Below are 25,726 nucleotides of genomic sequence, written 5' to 3'. Positions count from 1 at the left end.
TTACGTCTTGTTTTCGTCTGTGTGTTATGTGTGAATCTGTTTACCAACTGTCTCATCAAAATTGTATTATGACGACAGATGTTCTTGATTCTTTCTGTCCAGGTATGAAATTCGAGACCCACATCTGGTTGAGGAAAGCGTTTTGAGGATCTTGAAAGAGAAGACAGACTTTGACAACTATAAGCCCCGACCTTTCAACATGCGTGAATTCTACGATCGAACGGGCCACGATATTAAGGAAATGCTGCTTTCCTGCTCCTACAGAGGGATGGAGTGCAGTGCTGAACACTTCAAAGTGGTAAGTCGTGCATCTCAATAGCTTTGCCTGGAAGGAGTCAGCTGAGTGGTTTTCTTAAAAATTGGCTTCCGCACACTGTTGCTATTGTATTTTTTCTCCATTTTTTTAAAACTTCTTTATGGTATGAGCTTTACGGAACAATCCTCACTTCTGCTTGCGTAAGAAGAAATATTCTAGAGATGTAAACGATAAGGCTTTATATATTTCTGCTCAACATTTTACAAACAAATGTGTTAATTAACAGAGAACAAGCATGTACTGCTCGATACGCAACTGTCTTTTTAAAAGTGAGAAGATTTGAAATTTTGTGTTTTCTACAAATATTTTGCAGTAGCTAAAAGTATAAAAAGATCTACTCCAGTGAAAACTTTGACGTTTATCTGTGGCTATGTGTTTTATTTTGTTTACGACGCCAGGAGTTTTGTCATTTTCTTCTGTCATTGCTCAGCAGTTGTAATAAAATGCTTAATAGAGCTCGTTGGACAAGTGCTGCTTATTGCTATTGATGCAGGACTGATAAGTGCATTGATTCTCAATTAGACTTTAATTCTTTGCTACAGAGTATTGGAGTTGGCTGACATCTCTTTGCACGTTTGTTGACACGTCGTTTTTAATATCTTTAAAACTGTGTCAAATACATGATTTCATTTTTATTATCAAATATGTAATACAGTTTAGTTTGCTTTTACAGCACAAAATCACACTAGAAACACGTCCCAGGAAACTATACATAAAATTCAAATATTGTAAATATAACTTTACTTCCAGTGCTGGAAAACCTTTTGGTGAATCCTTTTTTTTCTTTCTTTTTGTAAAACATGCATTTAAGCATTTCATCAGGCTGTCAAAATATCTACTTGGGTATTTACTGTGTGTGCTACCTACATATGGCTGGGCTTCTTTTCAAGAGTTTATGTTTTCATAACTAAGGCTGCTTACAATGCCAGTAGAGGCAGAAGCCATGTTAAATATTTCTGCACCACACTTGTTTTCATATTGACACGAATGCATTTCACACAAACGCTCAAACAGAATTTTACCGAAGACGAGTCACGTCTCACTAACATCTGAAGGTCTTGAAAAATTATTACCAATACTAATATTTTATATCATTTTTTTTTTTTAGGAAATCCCTCCCTCTGTGTAAACTTTACATTCTGGGTCATTGATAGTTCCTTGAGGGTAAAGCATCTCGTGATCTGAGATGTCCCCCACACATTTCCTATAAAACCAAATAGTATGGCACTCCCCACGTCATTTGGCTCCTCTGATCTGCTGATGTGTCCACATTAAGTCTAGGTACTTGTGTTTATGGCAGATGGTGCATAACATGGCTGCACTGTATTAGTCAGCTCAGCAGAAAGCACTAATGGCGTGGAAAGAACCTCCAGTGTGAGGTGTAACAAAAAAGGAACGATTTGATTTACACTGTCAGGAGCTTCTGCAGGTTTGTGCTCAGCTTATGCTGTGGGTTTTGCTAGTCAGAAACAAACGGTCATTGATACACGAGCTGTTTCATCAGAGGAAAATATAAATTTGGTCTATTACCTGACAAGGGGTGTGTCCCGAGTCTGGGGCTGCATCCTTCGGAGGACCCAGCCCACGTAGGCCGGGACCTTCACAGCAGAGCAGTGATGCCAAACAAATTGGAAATCCGAAAGTTAATCTTGCTGTCGCCGCTGTAAATAACTGCACAAAGTTATTTCTCCCGTTACACGTTCCTGATGGCTCACAATCTTTTGTTTGAAATGTTGTCGTTTTATCGTTATTTCATTTTTTTCTCATTCTTGGGGGCCATGCTAGCGCAAGGAGCTAGCAGTTTGTCCTGTAACTGGTGGGTTGCTGGTTTGAACCCCCACTCTGACCGTCTCAGTTGCTGTGTCCTTGGGCAAGACACTTCACCTTCTTTGCCTGCTGTTGGAGGTCAGAGAACCCGGTGGTGCCGATTGTAAAACAGCCATGCTTTCGTTAATCTGCCCCAGGGCAGCTGTGAATACAATGTAGCTCCCCACCGTTAGCGTGTGAATGAATGGGTGAATTGTTGAAGGACTGAATGTAGTGTGAAGCACTTTGGAGTTCCCAGGACTTGATAAAGCACCATACAAATACAGGCCATTTATCATTTCATTAATCTGCCACATGTTCAAAGCGATTTTATGTGTGTATAAATAGAAATATACGACTAAATAAAATTCAGTGATGAAACACTATTTGTTTAATTTATTAGTAAAAGTCAACTTATTTGTAGAGAGTAATAATAATGAATTAACCAAACACTGACATTAGATATCTGTCTGAATTGTTTCTGCTTTTAACTCATTGCGGAAAGCCAGCAGAAGTTTGAAAGCAAAATGCAGAGAGACAGGCGTTCTCTGTCACTATGACAGAGTTAGCAGAAAGCCGGCGAGGCGCGCCCGCTGTTAGCGTAGCCGCAGCGGACATGTCCGAACACATCGGGGCACTTTTAAAATTAAGCAAAATGTCGATGCATCGCACAGATATTTCAGGTTTACATAGCTAAAGTCTCCCCTACAAACTTTTATGTCACAGAAAGTGTAACATATCTGCTTTGAAGGAGGCCTTGAAGGAGTCGTGAATTGGGATAGCCTTCGTCGCAGCACTGTAATATATTTGGCCTACAAATGCAGCCTTTTTTCAGTCAACTTTTTACTTGTACACCTTACATTTTCTTACAATCATCTGCACTTTCTAATCCTTATCTTTTAAAATTAGCCTTGTTACTTCAATTTCATTTCAGTTTGTGTTCATTCCGGCTTGTCATTGTTAAAAAACAAAAACAAGTAAAAGAAAACAACAAACTATCTAGACCAATTGCACCACCCGGACAGTTGGAGGTGGTACTGCACCGACTTGTTGTTTGCCAACTGCATAAAAAAAAAAAAAACACATAAGACAGGGAAGAAGAAAAGCAGATATGTGTAGCTTAGCATAAAGACGACTGGAGCAGAGACTATACAGAAGTTAAGTGAAATGCTCCAACCAAGCACCAGCGAGGAGGTTTGTAGCCAAGAAGAGCAGACTTTTGTAAAGTTCTAGCCATATCAAGAGTTTTTCAATATGGTTGGATACAAAGTTAATATTGGTTGTGTTACCATTGGCTATGGAATTGACCAAAGTATGTATCAGGAAAATTAGTATCAGTATGTATCAGGATTATTAGTTATTTTTTGATTTTCTGATTGATCACTTGGAATAATTGTTAATTTTGACAGCACTCTCTACTGTTTATACACAACCAGACAAGCTCAAGTGCAAGCCACCAGAACGGACAAAGACTCCTGGACAGGTGTCGAAACGTTTTCAGAAAGAACTGAACAAAAGTCTGGTTTCCTCTGATTTAAGCCTGTTTGCTGTTGAGATGACCCGGATAACTAAGAATGTGCACAGGTACATACAAGGTTAATTGTTACTAAGCCTGCCCTAGATATACATATTTTGTTGTCCACTTCTGTTTCTTTCATCTGTTGACTTTTTGCACCATTGCAATAAATTACAGACAACCAGTCATAGTATCTTCTTCTCCATGAAATAAATGTTATTGCTGAGTAGTGTGTATATATATCACTACTCAGCACTACTTAATATACATTTGCATTGTACTAAAATGTGCTAATTTTCAATGGTCATATATGGGGGTGAAACAGGTGTGGAGATCTAGTGGGTTGGCGAGCATGTCGATTTTATCCTGGAGAAGTTGCAAGGGTTATGGTTTGAATCCCACAGACTGCCATTCTGGGTCCCTGAGCAAGGTCTAGAAAGTTTCCTGGGTACCCCGCAGTGGCCGCCCACTGCTGCCCAAGGGATGTGTTAAATGCAGAGGACAAATTTTATTGAAATGTGTGTTGCAATGAAAATAGAGATGATTATGTAAAGAGAATTTGTATCTAGTTAAGAAAGTCTGAAACACCAAACAGATCTATGTGCAACATTGAAAACCGAAAGTGACATAGTATGCCTTATCAGAATCTCGCAAAATGCCACAGAAAAGAAAATCAAGTAGGCTAAACTATAAGCATTATCAGTTCAGTATATGGCTTTATTTTTATGTAAGTGACATGTGCACTGGCTTATAGTCAGTAGTACAATCTCCCTTCAGCCCTGAGGAGCCTGCTGCACATAATATTCCTTTAAGTGTTTTTCCATTTTGAATGCTTGAAGGCAACAGCGACAGTCCTCAATCTCCAGCGGAAACGCTAACTTTGTGAGGTTCACCCTCCGGGTGTTAGCAGGGACTCCAGGAGAAAGATGGATGGCCCATGAGAGAAAGGAATAGAGGAAGAGGGGCAGATATAGCGAGAGTGAAGCTCAGACAACAACAAAGACTTGGGATGTAGCTGAACATAATGGTCAAGTGCTCCAAAGAGGCACAAAGGCACAAAATAACAGCTGCCACAATGGCAGCAACAAAGAAGTACTATCGGTAGAAACACAGCTTTGTGCTTATTTAACCTCCCAAAGACTACAGAGCTCCTGTGTATCTGCTTTCTCCAGCTGTCCTCTGCTTTCCACTGAACACAATGCAGTGTGGCATGTTTCTTCTTTCCGCTTATTCATTTCTCAAAACCTCTGCTTCTCCACAGATGAGGGAAAAGAAAACATTTTTTAGATGATCGGTTGGAGCGATGTCCGGCTGTGCTGAACAGGTTATAAAAGATCGTGTTTGATATGACGTACAATCCATGTATGAGTATGATATGTGACGTAAGATGCTTCTCAATACAAGCAGCGCAGACGTCTTTTCTTTTTGTTATGAGTGCCGTGTGTCCTTCTCTTTTTATGTAGCACTGCCTGCCAGGATAAAAACTGCAACCTTGAAAGATTTAAAGATGATCAAAGCTCTGACGAGGATCACAATTTACTGTTTTTTTTTTTTTTACTGATGTCACTTGGCATTTTATCCATCTTCAAACAGAACCTAAACTACCAAGGGAAATTTGTTAAAGCTAGTTATGATTTACAAAACAGACCAAAACTGTTGGGTGCTAACCTTTTTTAAAACAGAAATCTTTTGAGATTTCATCTTCACATAAAATCCATTTTAAATGATCTGTGTGTTCCTGCCTCAATCTTATTATGAAGAGAACGTTTCTACAGAGATGTGGATAAAAAAAAGGATTTTTTTTTTACTAAATTCTGCTCTCATTCTGAGAACATTTAACAGTATTCATTTTTTTACAATCTCCTTTGACTTAAAGAGCAACCTTAAGATTTGTATAAAGTGCAATAATGACTCTGAGAGCCTGAATTGATTAAAACTCATCGTGCAGAATGATATGCTGAGTCTTTTCAATAGAGTGTAAGCATTTGTATGAAAAATATTACCATAGTCCTGCAGACAGAAATGTTTCTGCTTATTAACTGATCTCAAAATAAATAAATTAAAACAGTTTAGGTCTATGTTTCTTTTTTTTTTTTTTTTTTACAAATGGTCAACATGAACATGAAATGATTCCAAGAGAAGGGACTTCTCTATATTTGTGCCACTTGTTGTGACAGCCACCTGCCTTATCATGAGAAGTTATAGTCATACATTTATTGTTCTATGAGTTCAGAACTAATCGGTTTCAGCCGAGAGGTCAGTATTGAAAACCTTCCTCTAAAAGCTCCACAGGTTGATTTTAGGAAAGCGTTGCTTTATAAATGACTGTTGACAACAGATAAATTTATCTTGTCTCATCTTTTCTTCTTCCTGAAGCTGAAGTTTATCGCTGAGGATAACGTTCTGTTAGCTGTGACATCATCAGGGGAGGCAGATCATCCGCTATTATCATATAACATAGAAAGTACTCCTGGATCAATGTGAGCTTCTGTGCTTTCTGTGTCTCTGCTCTGTCTTCTCTAAGCCCCAGTGGGTGGAGGCAGATGAGCGTTCACACTGAGCCTGGTTCTGGTTCTGCTGGAGGTTTTCCTCCCTGTTAAAGGGGAGTTTTCTTCTCCACTGTCGCTTCATGCTTGCTCAGTATGAGGGATTGCTGCAAAGCCATCAACAATGCAGACGACTGTCCACTGTGGCTCTACGCTCTTTCAGGAGGAGTGAATGCTGCTTGGAGAGACTTGATGCAACCTGCTGGGTTTCCTTACATAGTAACCTTTTTGACCAATATGTCTGGTTTTATTGAATTTGACTTTGTGAAGTGCCTTAAGGTCCCATGTGTTGTGAATTGGCGCTATATAAATAAAATTAAATTTAATTGAATGTGAGGCTTAAAAGATCCCAGGAACACCCTTAAGATATTAAAAAGTGGAACTGACAGTTTTACATTGACTGCCAAATAAATGTGGTGAATTAATGTTTCCTACTCTGTTCTACGATCTGCTCAACTGCTAAGCCTGTGTGGCATAAATGTAGTCATCTGCACTTGCCCAGTCAATGGGTGGCACTAAAAACACAACCAATTAGGAAAAAAAAGGAGACACAAGCAAAGGAAATAACTAATAGAAATCTGTATTGAAATAAAAAATATTGTGCGTGGATAAGCAGGCGTAGATGGATGTAATTGTGTTACATCTCTTGCATTAACATTTCATCAAATTAATAAGGTAGAAACATTTGATTCTCTTTCGTTTTAAAAACATCATCCTGTGTATGCGTGAATTGTTTTTCCTGCCTAAGTAATTTTTGAACCACGTGAAATTCTCTGAAGGTTTTGAGAAGCAAAGTTTTTTATTTTTTTTATTTCTTAGGATTAATTTTTAGGTATCATTTAAATTAATTAGCGTAAACATGATGACCTGAGTCACAGAATCGGCACGTATTAATCCACAAAACATGCTGTAAACCCCTGCTAATCATCAACTGTTTTTGACACATTTCACCTTTACTCAAATCTTTCCTATTTATTTGTATTCTGGTCTCATCTACAGCTTAAAGCTGATGATTCTGCTGTTCTTTTTCGGTTGGCCCATTCCCACCGTATTCCCTCCGGAAGATAATTCAATCAATTTGCTATTACTGTAGAAGTCAAAGACATAGATCTATTAGGTTGTTGCTGAGTAATGAATGAATTTTTAATGAAAAAAGAAAGCAACTCCTCTTTTAGGGTAACAAGGCTGCTGGCTTACCCTGACACAGTTTTGTCTTTTATTCTGATCTAGAGACTAAAACACTTGTTATGCAAAAGGGATTTTGTTATCACTCGTTTAAAAAAAATATTAACATTTTAATATTTTCCTCAGGCATGCTTAATATAGTTTACAACAAGCATATTTGTTGTGCCCCAGTTCTCAACTTCACCATTGTTTTCCTTTAAATGTGAAACTGGAATGTGTCACATGATCCAAACAAGTAAGATTCCAACGAATTTTGTGACAGTTGTGAAAAAAATAGTTAACTAACTATTGTATTGAAAGATAAAAACTGACTTAGAAAAACACAGGCCATGAAATGTGGTTGTGATTGAGTTTCCAAGCACTGAGGGAAGCAATGATAACAGGCGACTATTATCTGTCACAGGGTTGTGGAGAAAGCTCATCCCCTGCATAAATATGCGGCAATGCACCCTCATCTGACCTCGTGGTCATACTTTTAATTACAAAAAGAAGGCCATTTATTTATTTATATAAGACAGGCTGTTGGTGTGTGGGGTTGAAAAGGGTGCAGGGACAAAGGGTCCAAAGAGGAGGGAAACTAAGATGAGAGCCAATTTTAAAGCATGAATTGATCCAAGAATTCATTTAATCCACGTAACCCTGCTTGGTTTATGTTTGTGTGGATAGGGGTGGGGTGGGCAGGGTGGGTGGTTATCCAGAAGGTGAGAGTGATAGAGAACTTGACTTACTGATTGAACTGTACAAGGAGATTTTGTTTGGCCAGAAACTAACAACCGTGCATTCTCACTCTCACTAGGAGGTCATGCAAAGTCCACTAGAAAAGCCTTGGCGGAGATTCAAATTGGTGACCTTGTACACCCTTGGCTTAGTGTACAGATAAACACGCACACACATATATACAAAAAGCATTAAATACATATATTTTTCATCTCTTTTGTCCTGGGAAGATTGTGACATAGTTTTGTAAGTTTTAAATATTCATGTTTTCCAAATGTTTCTATCACAAATCAAAAATCTTTATTGTCGTAATGTTTTTTTTTTCCTTTCAGATATCAGTTGATTGCACTGACCAACAACATTTCATGAGAATCTTAAAGCATGCAGATTCTTAGCATCTATAAGACAAATTTCTGAGTCAAAAATGTCACATAGTAGTCCCTTTACAGACAATAGACGTGCAACTGCACGAGTCCCTTTACAGACTCGTGCAGTTGCACAAGTGCATTAAGAATTTCTGTCTTAATGCCAAAGACAGTCCAACAGATTTACTTTCACAAGTGGAGCATTACCGCTTTCACCATAGTTCTTTGGTTGATATATATATGCAAAAAATGTTAGATATTATTTTGGGAGTATTTCCAGTTCAATGGATGCATAAATGGAAGGATAAAAGAGAAAGAAAGGAAGAAGAAAAGATGAGACAAAATGCCCCAAAAACTCTCTACACATGAAAACAAAGATACACACTGAGCTCTTTGTCTGACTACTAAACAGGTGAAAACGTTTTGAACAAAAATGGCAGAGAACCCCTACCAGATTCCACTGTATTTGCTTAGAATTACATAACTCAGAAAACACTAAGCAGCACAGAGCTACACCATTACACTGTTATTTATTTATTTATTGTTTATTTAACGGGGACAATGCATTTCTTACGTAGTGCAGCAACGTTGCACAAAGAGTGTATAGGTTGTGCTAATTCTCAACTCCAGTCCCTGGCTGGGACTTTCTAAAATCTACATAATTACCTACATCCTTCAATCATTTCTCCCGTTCTCCTCCACATCCACTCACTAATACAGTCACTTTCACTAATTTAAAACATTTCCTTTCATTCTCACACATGCCAATCACACCCACATACAAAAAATTTAAATCCATACTGTCACTCCTTCATTTGCCCATTTATTCATTCAATTAGGGCCATTTACAAATGTGTGCATGTTTGGATGCATTTAAGTCTTCAGTCTCAAGGTGAACATTTCATTCTCTGATATGGTCTTGGGTTCATTTGGCAATTAATTCCACACCTTTGTGCTTTTGAATGAGAAGCAGGACTGACCAAATGCAGTCTTACAATGTGGTTCCACACAGTTCTGATTTGTGGAACCTCTGGTGACTCTGTTGCTGCTTTGCTTCTGAATAAATAAAACGAGTGGCTCTGGAGCTAAATTATTGACACATTTAAATAACATTCTGAAAAAGCACAAACTGCTAAAACTTTCAAAATGTAGCAGTTTATACTTTTCAAGAATGTGACTGTGGTGATAGCAGATTGGCTTTTTGTCCATAACTTTTATAGTTTGATTGTGGAGTGAAGCAATGCGCTTTGTGTCTGAGGGTGTGGCCTTAGCCCATGCTGTCATGCAGTATAAGAGCACACCATTCCATGCGTGTTTTGGGATATATGATCTGATTAACTGGAACCCATTAAGGTTTCTTTGTATGGTTTTAGAGATTTTTGTAATGTGTTCATCACATTTCAGTTGGGGGTCAAGGACCGGCACAAGGTGTTTAAATTCTATTACAGATTGAACACGTTGACTTTGCAAATCTATTTGAAAAGCTCGTCCTACATTTTGTTTTTTAATAGAGAAGCCCGTTGACACTGTTTTGGACAGATTTAGCACCAACTGGTTTTGTTGGAGCCTTTGACTCCCCTCAGCCATACATGTTGACAGAAATCAACAAGATCACTGCAGCTCCAGGCCCAGGCAAAAAAGGGGATGTGGCACTGAGGACGGGCACTCTTTAATTCAATTCAATTTTATTTATATAGCGCCAATTCATGAAACTTGTCATCTCAAGGCACTTTCCAAAGTCAAATTCAGCCAGATTATACAGATTGGTCAACAAATGTCCCATATAGGGGAACCCACTTGATTGCATCAAAGTCTCTCCAAGCAGCATTCACTCCTCCTGAAAGAGCGTAGAGCCACGATGGACAGTTGTCTACATTGTCCATGGCTTTGCAGTAATCCCTCATACCGAACAAGCATGAAGCGACAGTGGAAAGAAAAACTCCCCATACGGGAAGGCAGTGGCTGACAAGCTGCAACTCGTCTCAGCTGTGGTAAAGCAGACCAGAAACAGAGGAGAAAAGAGCTCTCATGAAGAGATCCCTTAGGGGTTAGCGACCGTAACATCGCTCACAAACAATTTGCTTGGACAACGCGGCGTAATTTAGCCCAGCTCGCTTCACCGCGTCATCAAATAGGAGCGTCTATCTGCTTGCCGGTTCTTCTCGTCAGTTCAAATCACCATGCCGGACCTCGATTTTACCGAGTGACCCCCTTGAATCCCCATTCTCCGCTCCTGAACGTGTCCGCTTCATTCTAGACCGTCTCCAAGAGTCCGTGAGACGCACCCAATTCTGTGAGCACCAACACCTGATCCATGGCTGCGTCTGGAAGAAGGTCACTTCCAGTGGCAATTCCATCTGTCCAGGACCCAGTATGAAGACCTGCTGTCCCGTGTCGGGGGACGGATCACCCTCCAGGACGCAAACTACAGCGCTGCAGAATGCCTGTCCATCTGTGTTTGGTAAGCAAATCAAAATAATTTTGCGTATAGATCAATTGACGAGGAGAAGCCTTAACTTGACATGAATTGACCTATTTATACAAGGTGCTATAACCTGTGCAATAATCCTGTGCAATAATCCTGTATAAAGTGTATAATAACATATGTGCAATAACCTATTTATACATAGAAGTGTATAGAATTGTATATAGCTGTATAACTGTATCTAACTGATTCCACTTACCTACTTTGGCACCTTCTTCTGACTTTTGACTATAGAGCCGATGGGACAAGTGAATTTCTCCATTGTGAGATCAATAAAGCTTATCTTATCTTGACCAACAGCTCGTCTATTGTTCTGTTCACATGTCCACCACAGCGTTTGCAGTTTCACAAACGGAACAGGGATTTATACAAAAGTTGCAGGGCAGTAGCTCTTTAAGTCTGGACTTGGGCACCCCTGTTATAAAAAAATTGGTGCCGGAACGAAGCTGCCCTCGTTTCCAGCTGTCTGCTTGCGGCTGGTTTGGCCCAGATGGATGCGGGTGGCAGGTATGCAGTGGGAATGCCTGTTCACCGGCTGAATGTGAAGAAGGACTCTGAACTGTCCGTGCTGACGGTCGTCCCTGCATGCTCGATGTGAAAAGCTTGCAGTATGCCCCACACCAGTGCACAAACAGCGGATGCAAGGTTGAAATTTTGAGTGATTATTCACATGGCACTGACAGGTGGCAGCCTGCTTTATTAGGCAGCTAATTACCACCCAGAGTCATATTAGTGGAAAGCCCTTTTTTTTTCTTCCCTTTGTCCTCTCTCCATCATGTTTGTAATTTAGTCATTTTCTTTTAGAAACCTAATAGTCTGCCGTGGCACATTGCATTCGGGAAATTCCATTCTTCTCCACCACATTTAAATTCATTTAAGGAAAATGTGATTAATGGTTTTGGCATTTGAATTTGACTCTGATAATTACATCTGCTGATGGATTACGGTTGCCACAGGAGTCCATGCCGTTCCCTCTGATTTTATGATATACCTTTTTTGTCCTGACTGTATTATTAAATTTTAGACGGGAGGGGATGAATGACAGGCAGGTCAGAAAGATGTTTCTTCATCCTGCTGATGGCAGGGTGTAGCTGTCATCGTGTACTTCTGTGTCTGGGGAGAAAAAGTGTGAAGAAAGGGAGATGGAGTCGTGCTGTGTTCTGATGGGTTTTTGTCTCACCAGCCATTGTCTTAATTATTTGTCTTACCGGTCGATTCCTTTTTTTTTTTTTTTTTTACATTACTGATGTTTCAAAAATGGCAACACACCAGAAATTGTTGGTTGAGATTAGGGAAAAAGAAAAACAATCGATTTATTCTTCTACAGGTATGTTGTAGATGCATTGTAATCTTACTTGGAGAAGGTTTACATGTAATGAGAGAAACATATTATTTATCCTTTTCTGAAAAGAAACATGATGATTTGCTTTCAGAAAAAAAGCGTACTGGATTTTTCAGAATGTGAAACAGTGAACGCGAAGTTTTCTACATAAAGTAGATAAATTAAAGAACCCCTGTATTAAATGAAAAGGTTGTTTACATAAACTGAAGAAAAATCTAACAATAGAAGGTGATGAAGTGGCTATAAACAGCACAGAACAAAGTGTTCCTCTAGTGAAAATCCTATTGTTCTCTTTGTGAAATACATCTGTGGTTTCCTGGCTCAGAAGTCTTATGATGATCAGCTTTTGATGTCGCTGCGACATCTGAATCCACATGTTGTAGCTGCCCCAGTTAGTCAGCCATTCAGTCACTCAGCAGGAGTTTCATCTGAATTAATAAAAGATGCTTCAGATTTCTTTCTGAGGGGAACAGAGACTTGTCACTTAAGGCGCACACGGCCTCCGTGTGTCCTTGTTATCGTCCGTACCCCCACCAAGGGCTGCAGGCAACAGATCAGCCGTTTGTTTGTTGTGCATGTTGTTCCGTTTTTGGATTTAAAGTTTCGCAGTTCAAGCCTTATGAAAACAGGCTTTCAAATTGTTGGGATTTCATGTTTAATCAGCAGATGAGATAAAAACTTGTTTTCAGTAAGAGACAACATTCCCCCAAATGAAGGACTAGATTTTTGTCCCTGTTTCTCTCACTTTGTACATTTTTTTTAGACTTGTTTAAAGGGACCTAGTTAGGTATTTATATTAAACATATATTCATCTTCAAATGAAATAATATGTGCTAAGTGTTTGTCCTGATAATGTCCTTTTTGAAAAAATTGTCAGAGCAGTAGGTTGTGTAATAAATAAATTAATTAATAGGTCACTTTTGCTGCAACTTTGTATGTTTTTTTTGTTTGTTTTGTGTCATAATATGCTACAAGAATAAAAATCAATGCAGTTTGGCCACTGAAAGGTGGTACTGATTCCCTTGCAGGCAGTTTTGGCAGATATCATGCCTCACGTTATAACTTAAAACTCAGCTAACAGTGCAAAACATTTAAACTCTTGGTTTCATTACTGGCCTCTAATTTTGTTCTTTTATTTAATATTTTAGAAGATGATATTCAGAACTGTTGATTGTATAGGTTAGTTTTCATCAACACGTACCATTTAATTTTTTTTTTGAAAGGCTAAGGGCCATTAGTCTGGATGAAAACTGAATTTGAATGAGAGAAAAAAAAATTAACAAAGAATAGCAAGGAAGACATTTTGTTAGAATCTAAATTATTGAGCGAACTACTTATTGGGTATTGTTAATTCCTTTTGTTCTTAACTTTAGTGGACTATAAAATTGCTTCTGATTGGCTAATATTATAGCAAATCAAAAGAGCAAGAGCAAAAGCGTTTCAGATTGCTACTATCAAAGTGCAGCAAATGATGCATTATTTAAAGAGGTATTTGGGCCATAATACAGAAGTAGATGCCTGATATTTATACTTTGAAAGGGATCTTTGATATTCCAATCCACTGCACATCTGTCGGCGTAATAATGTTACAACTTGCAAGCTTGTGTTTTTCATTACATAAAAAGGCCTTTTGTGTGCATTGAAGTGTGCCGTGATTTAGGGAGTCTGCCCAGAATGAATAGTGACAGCAGCAAGAACCGCACAGGTGAGAAAAGACCTAGCTAGTTTGGATTTTAAGTCAGAGATGTGCTCAAAATACGTTGGTTCAGTGTTTCAGTTGCTTTATAAAGACAAACAAACCATGATTTATGCTTATTTATACATTTTTAAGTGTATTCAGCCTCTATCCTGAGAACCTGTGTTCATCTTCCCCTCCGTTTGCTGTCTGAATCGGTCAAAACGTCATGTTACTGATCAAAAAGCTAGAAATAGGATTTATTTGGAAGCTTTTGTAACTCAGGTGCTCCATTCTTTATTCTGCTGTCCTCTGAACGCAAAACAAAATGTCTGTCGTTCCATTTTTGTCTCTTCGGCACATGCTGCTTATCTCTGTGTTTGCTTGTGATTAAAACTGCCGTTTATTTTTTATCGCCGTGCGTGCTGTTGGAGAAAACTCTGAAGCATCAGACATCCCTTAAATAATGCTGACTGGACGTTTCGCACAAGCCCAGATTACCATGTGCAGAGCGCAGAAAGTTGTAGGCAGCACATTCATGCGGTCCATCTAATTTATATCTCCTTTCAGGATTAAAAACGCGTGTGTGTGTGTGGGAGGCTGGTTGTGCTTGTATCTGAGGCTAGTGCGCACAAACAGGTCACGCAGTAATCAGTAAAATTCCAGATTTAAAATCCAACTTTAAGAGCTACGCTTTTGCTGACGAGCAACTTTGTTAGTTAAAGCTCACAAAGGCAAAGGTCATGCTTTTTTTTTTTTTTTTTTTTTTTTTTTTAAATATAGCTCCTACTCTTTCGAGGCTGAGATGGAAAAGTTGCCAGTTTGTAATTTAGTAATCTGGTGCAGTTCAGCTGCTCATGCCCCTTTTTTTTTTACTCCCCCTCTGCCTCTGATTATATTTGCATTGCTGAGCTGCATATGCATAAGTGAATATGTATGTTTGTTATTTACGGGTAAAAATGTGTCTATGTAATGCGGTTACTGTAGCTGCTGCAGCGTTTGTCTTTTAATATTGGAAAGTATTTTCGCCGTAATGGCTGACTGACAGTTACAGCGACTTTGCCAAGGCCAGGTTACAAATCAGTGGCTGGAAGCTGACAGCAGAGATGAACCCGAGCTTAAAATACAGCTACTGTAAAATTAATCTGTCACCAACTTTATGCTCCTGCTTACCGAAGGAGCAAAACGGCGGGGTATATAAGTATAGAGATGATTGTTTATGGGAGGAGGAGGAAGGTTGCGTTGTAGTCTTCTTAACCACACGCGGTACACTTTCTGAACAGGACCACTACACTCGAGCTACTCTGGGGTTTGACTTGTGTGTCTTTACCTGCTGTCAGCATGTCCACCGTCCCCTGCTGTTCTATGTATATTTGCTTTGTTTAGCATTCTTGTTGACACAGTAATTATACATCCCCCAGGACACATGTTATTGAAGGGGTATGGAAAAGAGGACTTTGCCTTCCATCTAAAGAAAATCTAAATCAGGTTGACAAGTGAAAACAGTCAAGTTAGGGTGCTTTCACACCAAAGTTGTTTAGTCCGTTTAAAACCAACTCTGGTTCTGGTCTCGCCTCGACCCAACACAATTACAAGGTAAAAGCTGGTAAGCCTGCTAGCTCAGAAAACAGTGGCTGCTACCTGTGTTTACGTTGGGTCCTCTCGCCCCGGACACATTTGAGCAATAGACGCCCTCGTTGTCGTGTTGTTTATAGTGATGGGTTTTGGTTCTCTTGGAGCTCGTCCCGCACGATAAGAAACTGGGCCACCAGAAAAAAGTCACGTTTAGACCAAAGTAAACAAATGGAGGCGTGAAAATGCCCTTAAAGAAGCAATGATCGATATTCCACCACTGGGTGGAGCTGGTCTGTAGACCAAAACCAGATGTGTGTCAATGTATAATAGGAATATTGTTCTGTCAGAAGTTGAACCACCTCCACAAGTCATTTGAATCTTCCAAACTAGGAATAAAAACAAATATACCACTTACGAATAATTGTCAATTTATGGTTTATTGAATTGAAGTTTGTTCCATCTTATTAACTGTGAACGTCTGCTAGATGGACCTTCTTTCAGTGTGGCCCCCATCCAGAAGAGGGCGCCCTCTGTGGCCAGACCACGGTAAATGATCATGGTGGAGGCAATATGTAGCGGTGTGAAATGGAATCCAGTGAGGGATTATTTTCCTGTTTAAAGACGAAAAGGATATTTAGATATCAAGCATCTCTCCTGTGGAACCAACTCCCAGTTTTGGTCCGTGAGGCAGACACCCTGTCTACTCTTAATACTAGGCTTAAAACGTTCCTTTTTGACTAAGCTCATAGTTAGAGTGGCTTATGTTACCCTGAGCTACCTCTGTAGTTATGCTGCTATAGGCTTAGGCTGCTGGAGGCAACCAAAATAAATATTTTCTCAATTAGTTCATTTGGATTATTTGTTGTTATTTCAACTTTTTGTTCTGTCTTTTTTCTCTTCAAAGTAGGTACCATATAACATAGAAAGTACTCCTGGGTCAATGTGAGCTTCTGAGCTTTCTGTGTCTCTGCTCTGTCTTCTCTAAACCCCAGTAGGTCGAGGCAGATGAGCGTTCACACTGAGCCTGGTTCTGGTTCTGCTGGATGTTCTCCTCCCTGTTAAAGGGGAGTTTTCCTCTCCACTGTCGCTTCATGCATGCTCAGTATGAGGGATTGCTGCAAAGCTATCAACAATGCAGACGACTGTCCACTGTGGCTCTACGCTCTTTCAGGAGGAGTGAATGCTGCTTGGAGAGACTTGATGCAACCTGCTGGGTTTCCTTAGAGAGGAAACTTTCTGACCAACCTGGATGACTTGATTAATTTTGACTTTGTAAATTGCCTTGAGATCACAGGTATTGTGAATTGGCGCTATATAAATACAATTGAATTGAATTGAAAATGCACTTTATGTGGTTTTGTTTTTAAATTTAAACCCTCAACAAGCTCCTTAAGTTACCACCTAAATATCATCATTCACCTGTGCTGCATGGATCAGCAGCAGCGATTACTCAACCAAACCTTACTGATGTGCCTGGTAGGCGAGGAGGTAATGACAGAAAAAGGGCGATTATCACATTAAAAAAATTGTAACATGACAGAAAAGGACATGATGCCAAAAAGCACGGTTGATAATAGGGCTTTTAAATATTTTATTCTATTCAACTTATATGTTTCTAATTTTAATAATGTGTGAGAAAACTACAATTTTGTTTATTCGGTCAGTATTTAATACAGGTGGCACAGTAAAGTGTTAATATATTATGATGTGCCCCCTTTTAAATTCAGCACATGCTAAAAAATGCCCTTCATGTCATGGAAGGACCCTCTTGATACAAGAGAAAACTTGTATCTTGATTAATTGTTAGCCGATCGATCAATCAACTTTAGATTAACTCATTAATCAATAACTTGCATCCCTACTCCAAATACGATTTTACCTCTTCCTGCTGTGTTTCACTGCATGTGCTTCTTCTTTACAACCACACTAAAACAGTATTTGTTGTTTCATGTTTGAAGGCAATTGTTTTGCCAGGTAACATCATTATAATCAAAGGTTAGACCCTCCAATTTAAAAAAATGTCACCTTATTTCTCTCCCACTTCTCTGCTGGTCTAAACACATGATGAACTATATATCTTACAGCCACGGGTGTAGACATTTTCATCGTGTTTGCATTTCAGCATTTTTGTGTGTTTTCACACCCAGCTTGGAACGTCTGCTGTTTCCATGGCCTTTCTACCTCCTTGTCTCTTTGTTCCTTTATCTGTGTTCATCTTCTTATCATGTCAGCCATGTTTAAAGTATGCTCATGGATGTAAGTCAAGCTACCAATTATCGACTTGATTATTCCACTCAAGGCTGCTATATACTCCACCAGAAACGAGAAAATTGTTCTTGTTCCTGACGTAATTGTGTTCTCTCATTCCTGTCTTTCAAATTGTCTCACAAAGCCAGCGTTACCAGACTTTGTGAGACAAACAAGCAACCAGCACTATAAAAACAAGCCCAAAACAAGCTGCACCCCACCACACTATGTATAGGCAGAGCCAAAAACCCTTTTGTCATGTTCTTCCCACCCCGACTACGAGAAAAAAACTCTTTGTTCTCGTGGAGTACGTAACAAGCTTTACTCATCTTTCGACGACTGTGTTAAAAGACTATGTTTTTATGTGAAGGCTGAATTCAGTTTTAATGCATGAAGACACATCAAGCATGCTTTGAGTGCATCAAGGCTGATTACTTTAATAATATCTTCACTGTTGGTATATTTGGCGCTATGTGATTTCATCTAAATCCGGCTTGATTCATATTCCCCCTTTGTGCTTCGTATTTACTGACCCTCTTAGAAAGGCACAATAAAACATGTGGCAGTACGGTCATTTAAACAATTACATAGAGAGTACAGCCAAACTATCTTGCTTGAAATAGGTAGTGCCCCCCCCCCTCCCCCAATACCCACCCACCTTTCCACCACCACCACAAAGGCACACATTTACAGTTCTATAACACGTTTAGAATCCAATAAAACACGTCTTTGAAGGGGATTGTTTGAGCATTTATTCCTTAATCATCAGTTTCTTGGATAGGTAAGAAACCTTAACATTGTTATCAACACTCAGCCCTTTCTACAGTGACTCAAAAACCTTATTTTTCTTGCTCAACATGCTCCACAGAGTCACAGCCAGACTAATCGCTTTGTTGAGCAGACTATAAAAGGTGTTCTGTACTTAGAAAATCAGAACCTTCTTTTTTTATTTGCCTATTTTCTGAAAATCTTACCAACATTATGTCTGGGTCTCACAGTGTCCTTTGCCTTTAGAAGTATGGAGTTGGCCTTTTTCTAGTTTAAAGCCTGGTTCAGCCGGGCAGCAGAGCTGCACTTGATGTGCTGAGGAAATAAAAAGGTTTCACTTAACAACTGCTGTGCATGACTTCATCCTGCAGATTATGCTCAATCGACTGGAGCCTGAAAGCAAGGGTTGCTGTGTCAAAGCGAAGGGTTGGTGCTGCTTGTGCCACTGAGGTGTCAGCATGGATCTGTGTAAAATCCGTGTTACCGTCACAAATACAGAAGTTACTTCGTAATCAGCTAAATTACCAACACCATGAGTCACGTCTCGTTTTTTTTGTTATTGCCAAAGGTTTTTGTGTCTGTTTTAGAATGATCTCGGTAAAGTTACCCATGCTTTTTTTTAATTTAGCTGTTTTCCAATCATCTTTTCTGTTTGAAGTCTAATATTTCTCCTCATAGTCTTTCTCAAGGTCCAGACCGAAACTGAGTGCAAAAGCAACCAAATTAAAAGAAAAGCTTGGAATGACTCTAAGCAAGTGTTACGATTAATTTCCCAAACCTTTATAAGGCTACACATGCTTTGAATTATGCAAACGATGGCTAGATATACCAGTTTGGTTGCACTGTTCAGTGGAATACATAAATGCTACACATGTGACCCATATCAAGAAGTCACTCGGCTAATAATGCGCTGATGTTCTATTTATGCCATCCGCCACCCAGAGAACCCATAAAGGAGTGGAGCTTGGAGCAAGTGTGTGAATAAACATCATGTGGGCACTGATATGCATGATTACAAGTATGTAGATAGCTGGCACTCCCAGTAGGGGAGCCACGGGTCAGCGCTCTCTAACCTGCAATGGATCTCAGATTTTCTAAAGGAGGCAATGCCTGCTGCTGTGGGATTTTTTTTTTTCCAGGAATAAAGAGAGAAAGAGAGGAGCAGTAAACAGCTATTACTATGCACCGCCACAGTCTGTACCAGCGTTACAGCTACTGCCTATATTTTGTGGATCTGCTTGCCCATTAGTGTCACACTTAAAAATGTGGGGTACCAGAAGAAAATGCATTTTTTTTTTTTGCAGTTAAACAGGTTTTAATGAATCATCTGGCTAATGGTGCGGTGAGCCATGAGGCAGGGAGGAACAATGGGGGGAAGCATGGCAGTGCAATGGCTTGTGTGTCCACTTTGTTATCACCCTGCCCTTGCCTGTCACTGGGAATAGGTTTCATTTCCTGGTATTATTCCCTGATATTATTCCCTTCCTCTGTTCGCTTACATCAATATTACACATGCTTGTCACACGGATGATATATATGCATTATGTTTTCTTGGCTAAAGTAAAAAAAAATGTAGTCCAGCATAATTACAATCCTAGAAAAGGTCTTTTCTTTTGTCAACATGGACAGCACCAACATTTATTGGCACCCCTGGAAAAGATGGATAATAAGCCCTAAAATGAATCTGTCTTTTATTGCACATTATAATCTCATGGCTTTAACAAAATCACTGGGGACAGAAGTTTTGGCGCCACTGCTGCCAATGCCTTGTAGATCCTCTTTTGCTTAATTGGACATAATTTACTGTAATCTTCTCCTATAACATTTCGCAGGGTTTGGCCGTTACTTTTTTCTCGGCCTCTCCAGATTCTCCAGCGTCCTCAGTTCTCTGTCATGCTCTCTTCTCTTCAGCTCAGAAAACAACGGAGGAAGTTTCATTTTGTGTCCGGTTACACGTTTCTGCATTGGTTCGACCATGTTTTGGATCATTATGCTTTTGGAAAATCAAATAAAGAGACATGTTCAGTTTGCTGGCAGAGTGTACCAGTTTTAGAAACATGCCTACTGAATTACAGGTCGTCCACCGTATCAATGGTGGGCATGAGGGGCTTTTCCGCATATTCATCCTTTGTTTAAAAAAAAAAAACACCTTGAATATTTGGACGAGAAGAACCTAATCTTATTCTCTAGTCCCCGTGGAGTTTAGAAAAACTTTATGTTGACGCTTGCGACGGTCCTACAAAAAAGGCTTTATTTCTGCCATTGCTCCCAAACAACAATCTGGCTGATAGATGTAATAGATGTAATCCTTTAATGTTTAATACGGCAACGTAGTGAGTGCAAGATTGGTGTTTTTGCTGCTGTTCTCCAACAGTGAGATTTGGAGAGTTTATTATTTTATCATTACATTACATATTTTGTCATTACATGCTCATTTTGTGTGGTTGCAGAAAAAAACCCTCCTCATGCATCCTAGTGAGCAATGACTAAATTAGATGTTCCTCAAATTTCAACCTTTCAAAAAGTTCTTCATAATTTCAGGAAATTATTTAGTTAAACTGACTTTAAAAGGATTGTAAACCCATAAGAATATCTTTTTTTTTGTAAATGCATTAAAATTAAGTAGTGGTAATCCAGTGGTTAGAGCAGATGAATGGCATTCTGGGAAGGCTGCAAGTTCCTTGGTTTGAATTTCACAGACTGCCACCGGGTTTAGCCCCAGATTGCTCAGTGGCTGCTCCCTAAAAGGGATAGTCGAAATACAAAGGCCAAATTTTTATATTATTAAATGTTTTCAATGTGAGATTATACTTCTGTAGTTGAAGACATTTATCTTGCAGCTAAGTGTTCAGCTGGAGATGGATCTCAGCTCACTGGTGGGTCAAGAAAAGGCGTTATCTAACTCTGTTTTCGAGTACAAATCTCAACATGTCTTGTGGGCTGTTCAGTTTTTGGGAACATGCAGATGATGTAAATTACTGCATTTTTGCAAGGGTGTGGAAGAGTAGTTTACAACTTAGCCGGGAAACTTTAAGCTACGGCTTTTAATTTAAAAGCAGCCTTTCTTGCTCAGAATCTACAGTGTAAGTGTCCTTGAGCGAAATGATGAACTCAAAGTCTTCTCGCTGGTAAAACGCTGGTAAGCCTGTAAGGGCCGAGGAAGCTGCGCAATAGGGAAGAAAGGAAAGCTGATGAATGAAGATGATGAAAAGGTTTTATCATTTGTATTAGGAGTGTCGTCATTGATTGAAGGATGTCATCATCCTCGCACCATTTCGGAGCACATATCTTTGCCCTAAGAACCACTTCCTATTTAAATTTTATTCTCTAATCTTATCCTACATCTGGTATATCGTTTGAAGTGATGAAATAAGAAATAAAAAATCGCCATTCAGTTGTTCTGAAAAATGCACTGCAATGTGATTGAAATTAAAATGAGCTTTTTAATGAACGGCGACCAGCCACGTCGTGGTCTTCCAGTCAGGTTTCTGTGCTCATACAGTACAGAGACCACCCTTGTCAACATGTTCAGTCACATCTGCATGAATGCAGACTGTGGAAGAACCACAGTGCTGGTGTTATTGGACCTCGGTGTAACATTCGACCCAGATAGCTGTGGTATATTACCGGAGCGAATGGGGAACTGGGTTGGACCTTTCTGGTACTTGATTGGTTTAAGTCTCCCTTGAAGGACAGGAACATCTGTGTGTCGGTAGTTAAGAATTGACACATAAAACACACGCGAGGTTCCCCAAGAATCCATTTGGGGCCCCTCCTATTTAATATCTAGAAGCTCCCACTAGCTTGGTTTATAACAAACAATATAAGTTACCATAATTATGATGGTAACACACAGCTGTTCGTTAAAATGTCTCCTGGTGATTATGAACCCATGCAAGTGTTGAGTGGATGGACAGAACAATTCAATGCTTGGATGTACCATCATTTTCTTCAGTTTAATAAAAATAAAACTGAAGTGATGATTTTTGGACTAAAGGAGGAGCAATCAAGAGATAGCACACAGCTTCATTTATTACAGCTAGAAACCACTGAAACGGCCGTAAATCTGAGGGTAGTGATGAACTCAGGCCTCAGCCTCCAGAGGCACATAAAGACAATTACAAAGTTGTCCTTTTATCGTCCGAATAACATTTCCAGGATTAAATGACTAATGTCTCAGCAGGATCTTGAAAAACCCATCCATGCATTTATCTTCAGTCGAATTGATTACAGCAACGGTGTCTTTACGGGTTTGCTTAAAGAGTCAATCAGACAGCTGCAGCTGAGCCAGAACGCTGCCGTCCGCATCATCACTAAAAACTGAGAAAATGGGTCAAATCACCCCGGTGTTGAACTCCTTACACTGGCTCCCTGTAGCTCAGAGAATAGACTTTAAAATATGTATGTTTATAAATCACTGAGGGGCTTATCACCAAAACGCATTAACCATTTATTGTTTTTGTCTCAATCTTCCAGACACCTCAGGTCTTCTGGTTCTAGTCTACTTTTGCATCCTCAGTATCAAAACCAAACATGGAGAAGCAACATTCAGTTTTTATGCTCCACTAACCCATAACAAGATTCCAGGAAACTACAGAAACGCTGGAACCCCAAGTTTAAAAAATAAATACATCAAAACCTGTTTGGTTAGAGTTGCCTTTGACTGATCTGTTTAAATCCGGGGTCACCAACCTTTATAAAACAGAGAGCTGCTTCATTGGTACCGTTTTATACGAAGGGCTACCAGTCCTGTCCTTTTAACCAGAAGAGTCCGGGCTCGTCTTAACGCTGTGTAAAATAAGCACATTTTTCTACTTTTCCTCTTAGATAATGTAATTTTTAAGTCTAATTAAACGCAAATGTGATTATAAAGGCTTGAGGGCCCCAAATGTGGCTACCTGTTGTTAAAATAGGCTGCCCTTGATTTAAATAATTATCATTAATCTCTTAAAGTTATTAATTTCAGTCTGTAGTCCAACTTTTTTTTTTTGCTTTGCTTTGTTATACTTCTGCAATGTACTCATGTTTTCATCACGTAAATGGTCTCACTGCTGAAATGTCCTTTACAAACCAGCTTGACTTGCCTAATTTTCCACAAGAATAAATTTACTGTCTGTTATCGCCGGTTTGAGCGTCTAATAAACATGGTGTGTCTTTCAGTTCTACTGATTTGAGTATTTAAGTAGAGGCTTGTGCTCCTGTGAAATAAATGCTCTTGTGGCACTTTATACCAAGACGATTTTGTCAGTGCATAATCACCTCTGTGGCTCTGAGCAGTGCAGTGAGGAAAATTCAAACACCACCTCAATCAATTTCTTCTCTCAGTTGTTCCGTCCAGCTTTTCCTAAAGCTCAAGCAGCGTTATTTAACATTTGCGTTTAGCTCAGCTGACTTCTCCAGGCCGAGTTAGTTATCACCTTGTCAGCCATTACTTTTCAAATCGTAGTTATTAATCTATAATACCTTACAGGTGTTAACAATGGCACTTCTGGTCCCACAAAGCCCTCTGCAGAATAGTCACAGATTAATCATTTACACGCGTCGTGTAATAAATTGGCTTCTGTTTTTTTTTATAAAAGATTAAACTTACTCTTATTCCAAAAGAGATTGTACATGTATATTTTCAGATGCTTTGGAGTACTTCCCTATGTGTTGTTTACATTCTACCTGGAATTTTGCTGTAGAAGATAGTAATATCATAAAAACACTTTAAAACCCCATTATAATCATTTAACTAAGCAGTGAATACAGGTTCAATTCAGCATAAATATTTTAGGATAAAACTGACTTAATTCATGTATGTGCAGTTCAACTTCTAAACACATTGACCTTTAAAAATCTTTAAAAGTCACCCTGTAAAAATCAGTTTGTCTCCTGTTCTCTTTACTCACATAAGTCATATTTTCAAATGGGTAAATTTACAATAAAGTTGCTTCATGGACATATTTTGCTACATTTTGTCAGAAAAAAAGCAGATCTAAAAGCCTGACTAAAGGGAGACACAGTAAAACTACATTTTTAATTGTTGGCCACGTAGAAAGCGCTACGAGTTCAGTGTTATTCTTTGAGAAATTCCTGATTCTGTTCAAACCAATAGAATTATTCCCCGTGCCAATAGAATTTGTCTGTACTGCTCGTTTGGTTATACTTACCTGTATGATAGTTGGAAAGAAGAATTAAAAATGACAAAATGCTTTGGGGTGAAAAAAACTACCCAGAGTCTGGTACTCCACTTTGATTAACTACTGATTTTACACAAACTCCCCTCGTAAAAAAAGAGAATGTCTGAACTGTTATTTCAGCAATATTCTCATTTATTATGGTCAGTAAAAAGTTGGAAATGGCACAATATGTCAGTTCTTTTTTTTTCCTTTCCCAAGGGGCTCCATTAGCTCAGCTTTGTCCCTGCAAGCAGAAATCTGGGCTCAGCTCATGCCTGGAATACACTCCAACAAGGTGAATGCAAAAACTGAAATGCAAGCATTACTGGGCAACAAAGTTTGGCATTTGATTGCTAAGGCTTAATTATATAATTCATTCTAAATGAAAATGCATGCTTTTTTCTTTAGTACTAGTGGCACCCCTATTGACGATGTGTACAAAAACCTTAACTTTAACTGGAGATATATTGGCATTAAGACTTGGCACAGTTCTCCAGCAGTCAGGTTTTTAGGGTTTCTTTTATCATTTCCATCACCAATTTTTTTTTGGTGGTTAAACCAATTTGGGTTCCTTAGCCTTTTTTTGTCACATTTTAAGTTTTTCAAAGTTCTTGTTCTCACTCGTCATAGGGAACAGCTTGGATGAATGAATCAGTGTGTTTCTTGTTACACACGAGTGGCACCTTTTACGTTTTTGCCCCAGATTTTAAAGGTGACTACGAGAAACGCGACCTCTGTGTCACTTCCTGTTTTTGTACCCCAGCAGAACACCAAGTTACATTTATTTATGAGACTTGTTAAGGGTGCCAATATTTATGGCACCTGTGATTTGTTTAAAAAAAGGGGGATTATTTCATCAATAAATGATAAACACTGAAAGGATAATTTGGATCATTCTAAAAATTTTGAGTGAAATTTTGCTCATTCAAATTATATATATAGTTTGTTTAAACGTCTTTACTTATCTTTACCAGAAGTACCAACACTTGTATGTCAGTAATGGATCCCATCCTCATGTGCTT

At 39.1% G+C, this 25,726-nt stretch overlaps 1 protein-coding gene across 1 annotated transcript in view; it reads left to right on the top strand.

The window, feature by feature from the left end:
- asic1b (acid-sensing (proton-gated) ion channel 1b) overlaps positions 1–25,726 on the top strand; it is a 256,494-nt gene that overhangs the window by 25,932 nt on the left and 204,836 nt on the right. The window contains exon 2 of the mRNA XM_012853347.3: positions 103–298. Within this exon, the coding sequence (XP_012708801.1) occupies positions 103–298 (196 nt within the window). The remainder of the gene's footprint in view (positions 1–102; positions 299–25,726) is intronic.

Source organism: Fundulus heteroclitus, chromosome 20 (genome assembly GCF_011125445.2).
Source record: "Fundulus heteroclitus isolate FHET01 chromosome 20, MU-UCD_Fhet_4.1, whole genome shotgun sequence".
Lineage (NCBI taxonomy): Eukaryota > Metazoa > Chordata > Actinopteri > Cyprinodontiformes > Fundulidae > Fundulus > Fundulus heteroclitus.
The sequence above is the reverse complement of the archived record's forward strand: the minus strand, read 5'-3'. Positions and strand labels throughout refer to the sequence as shown.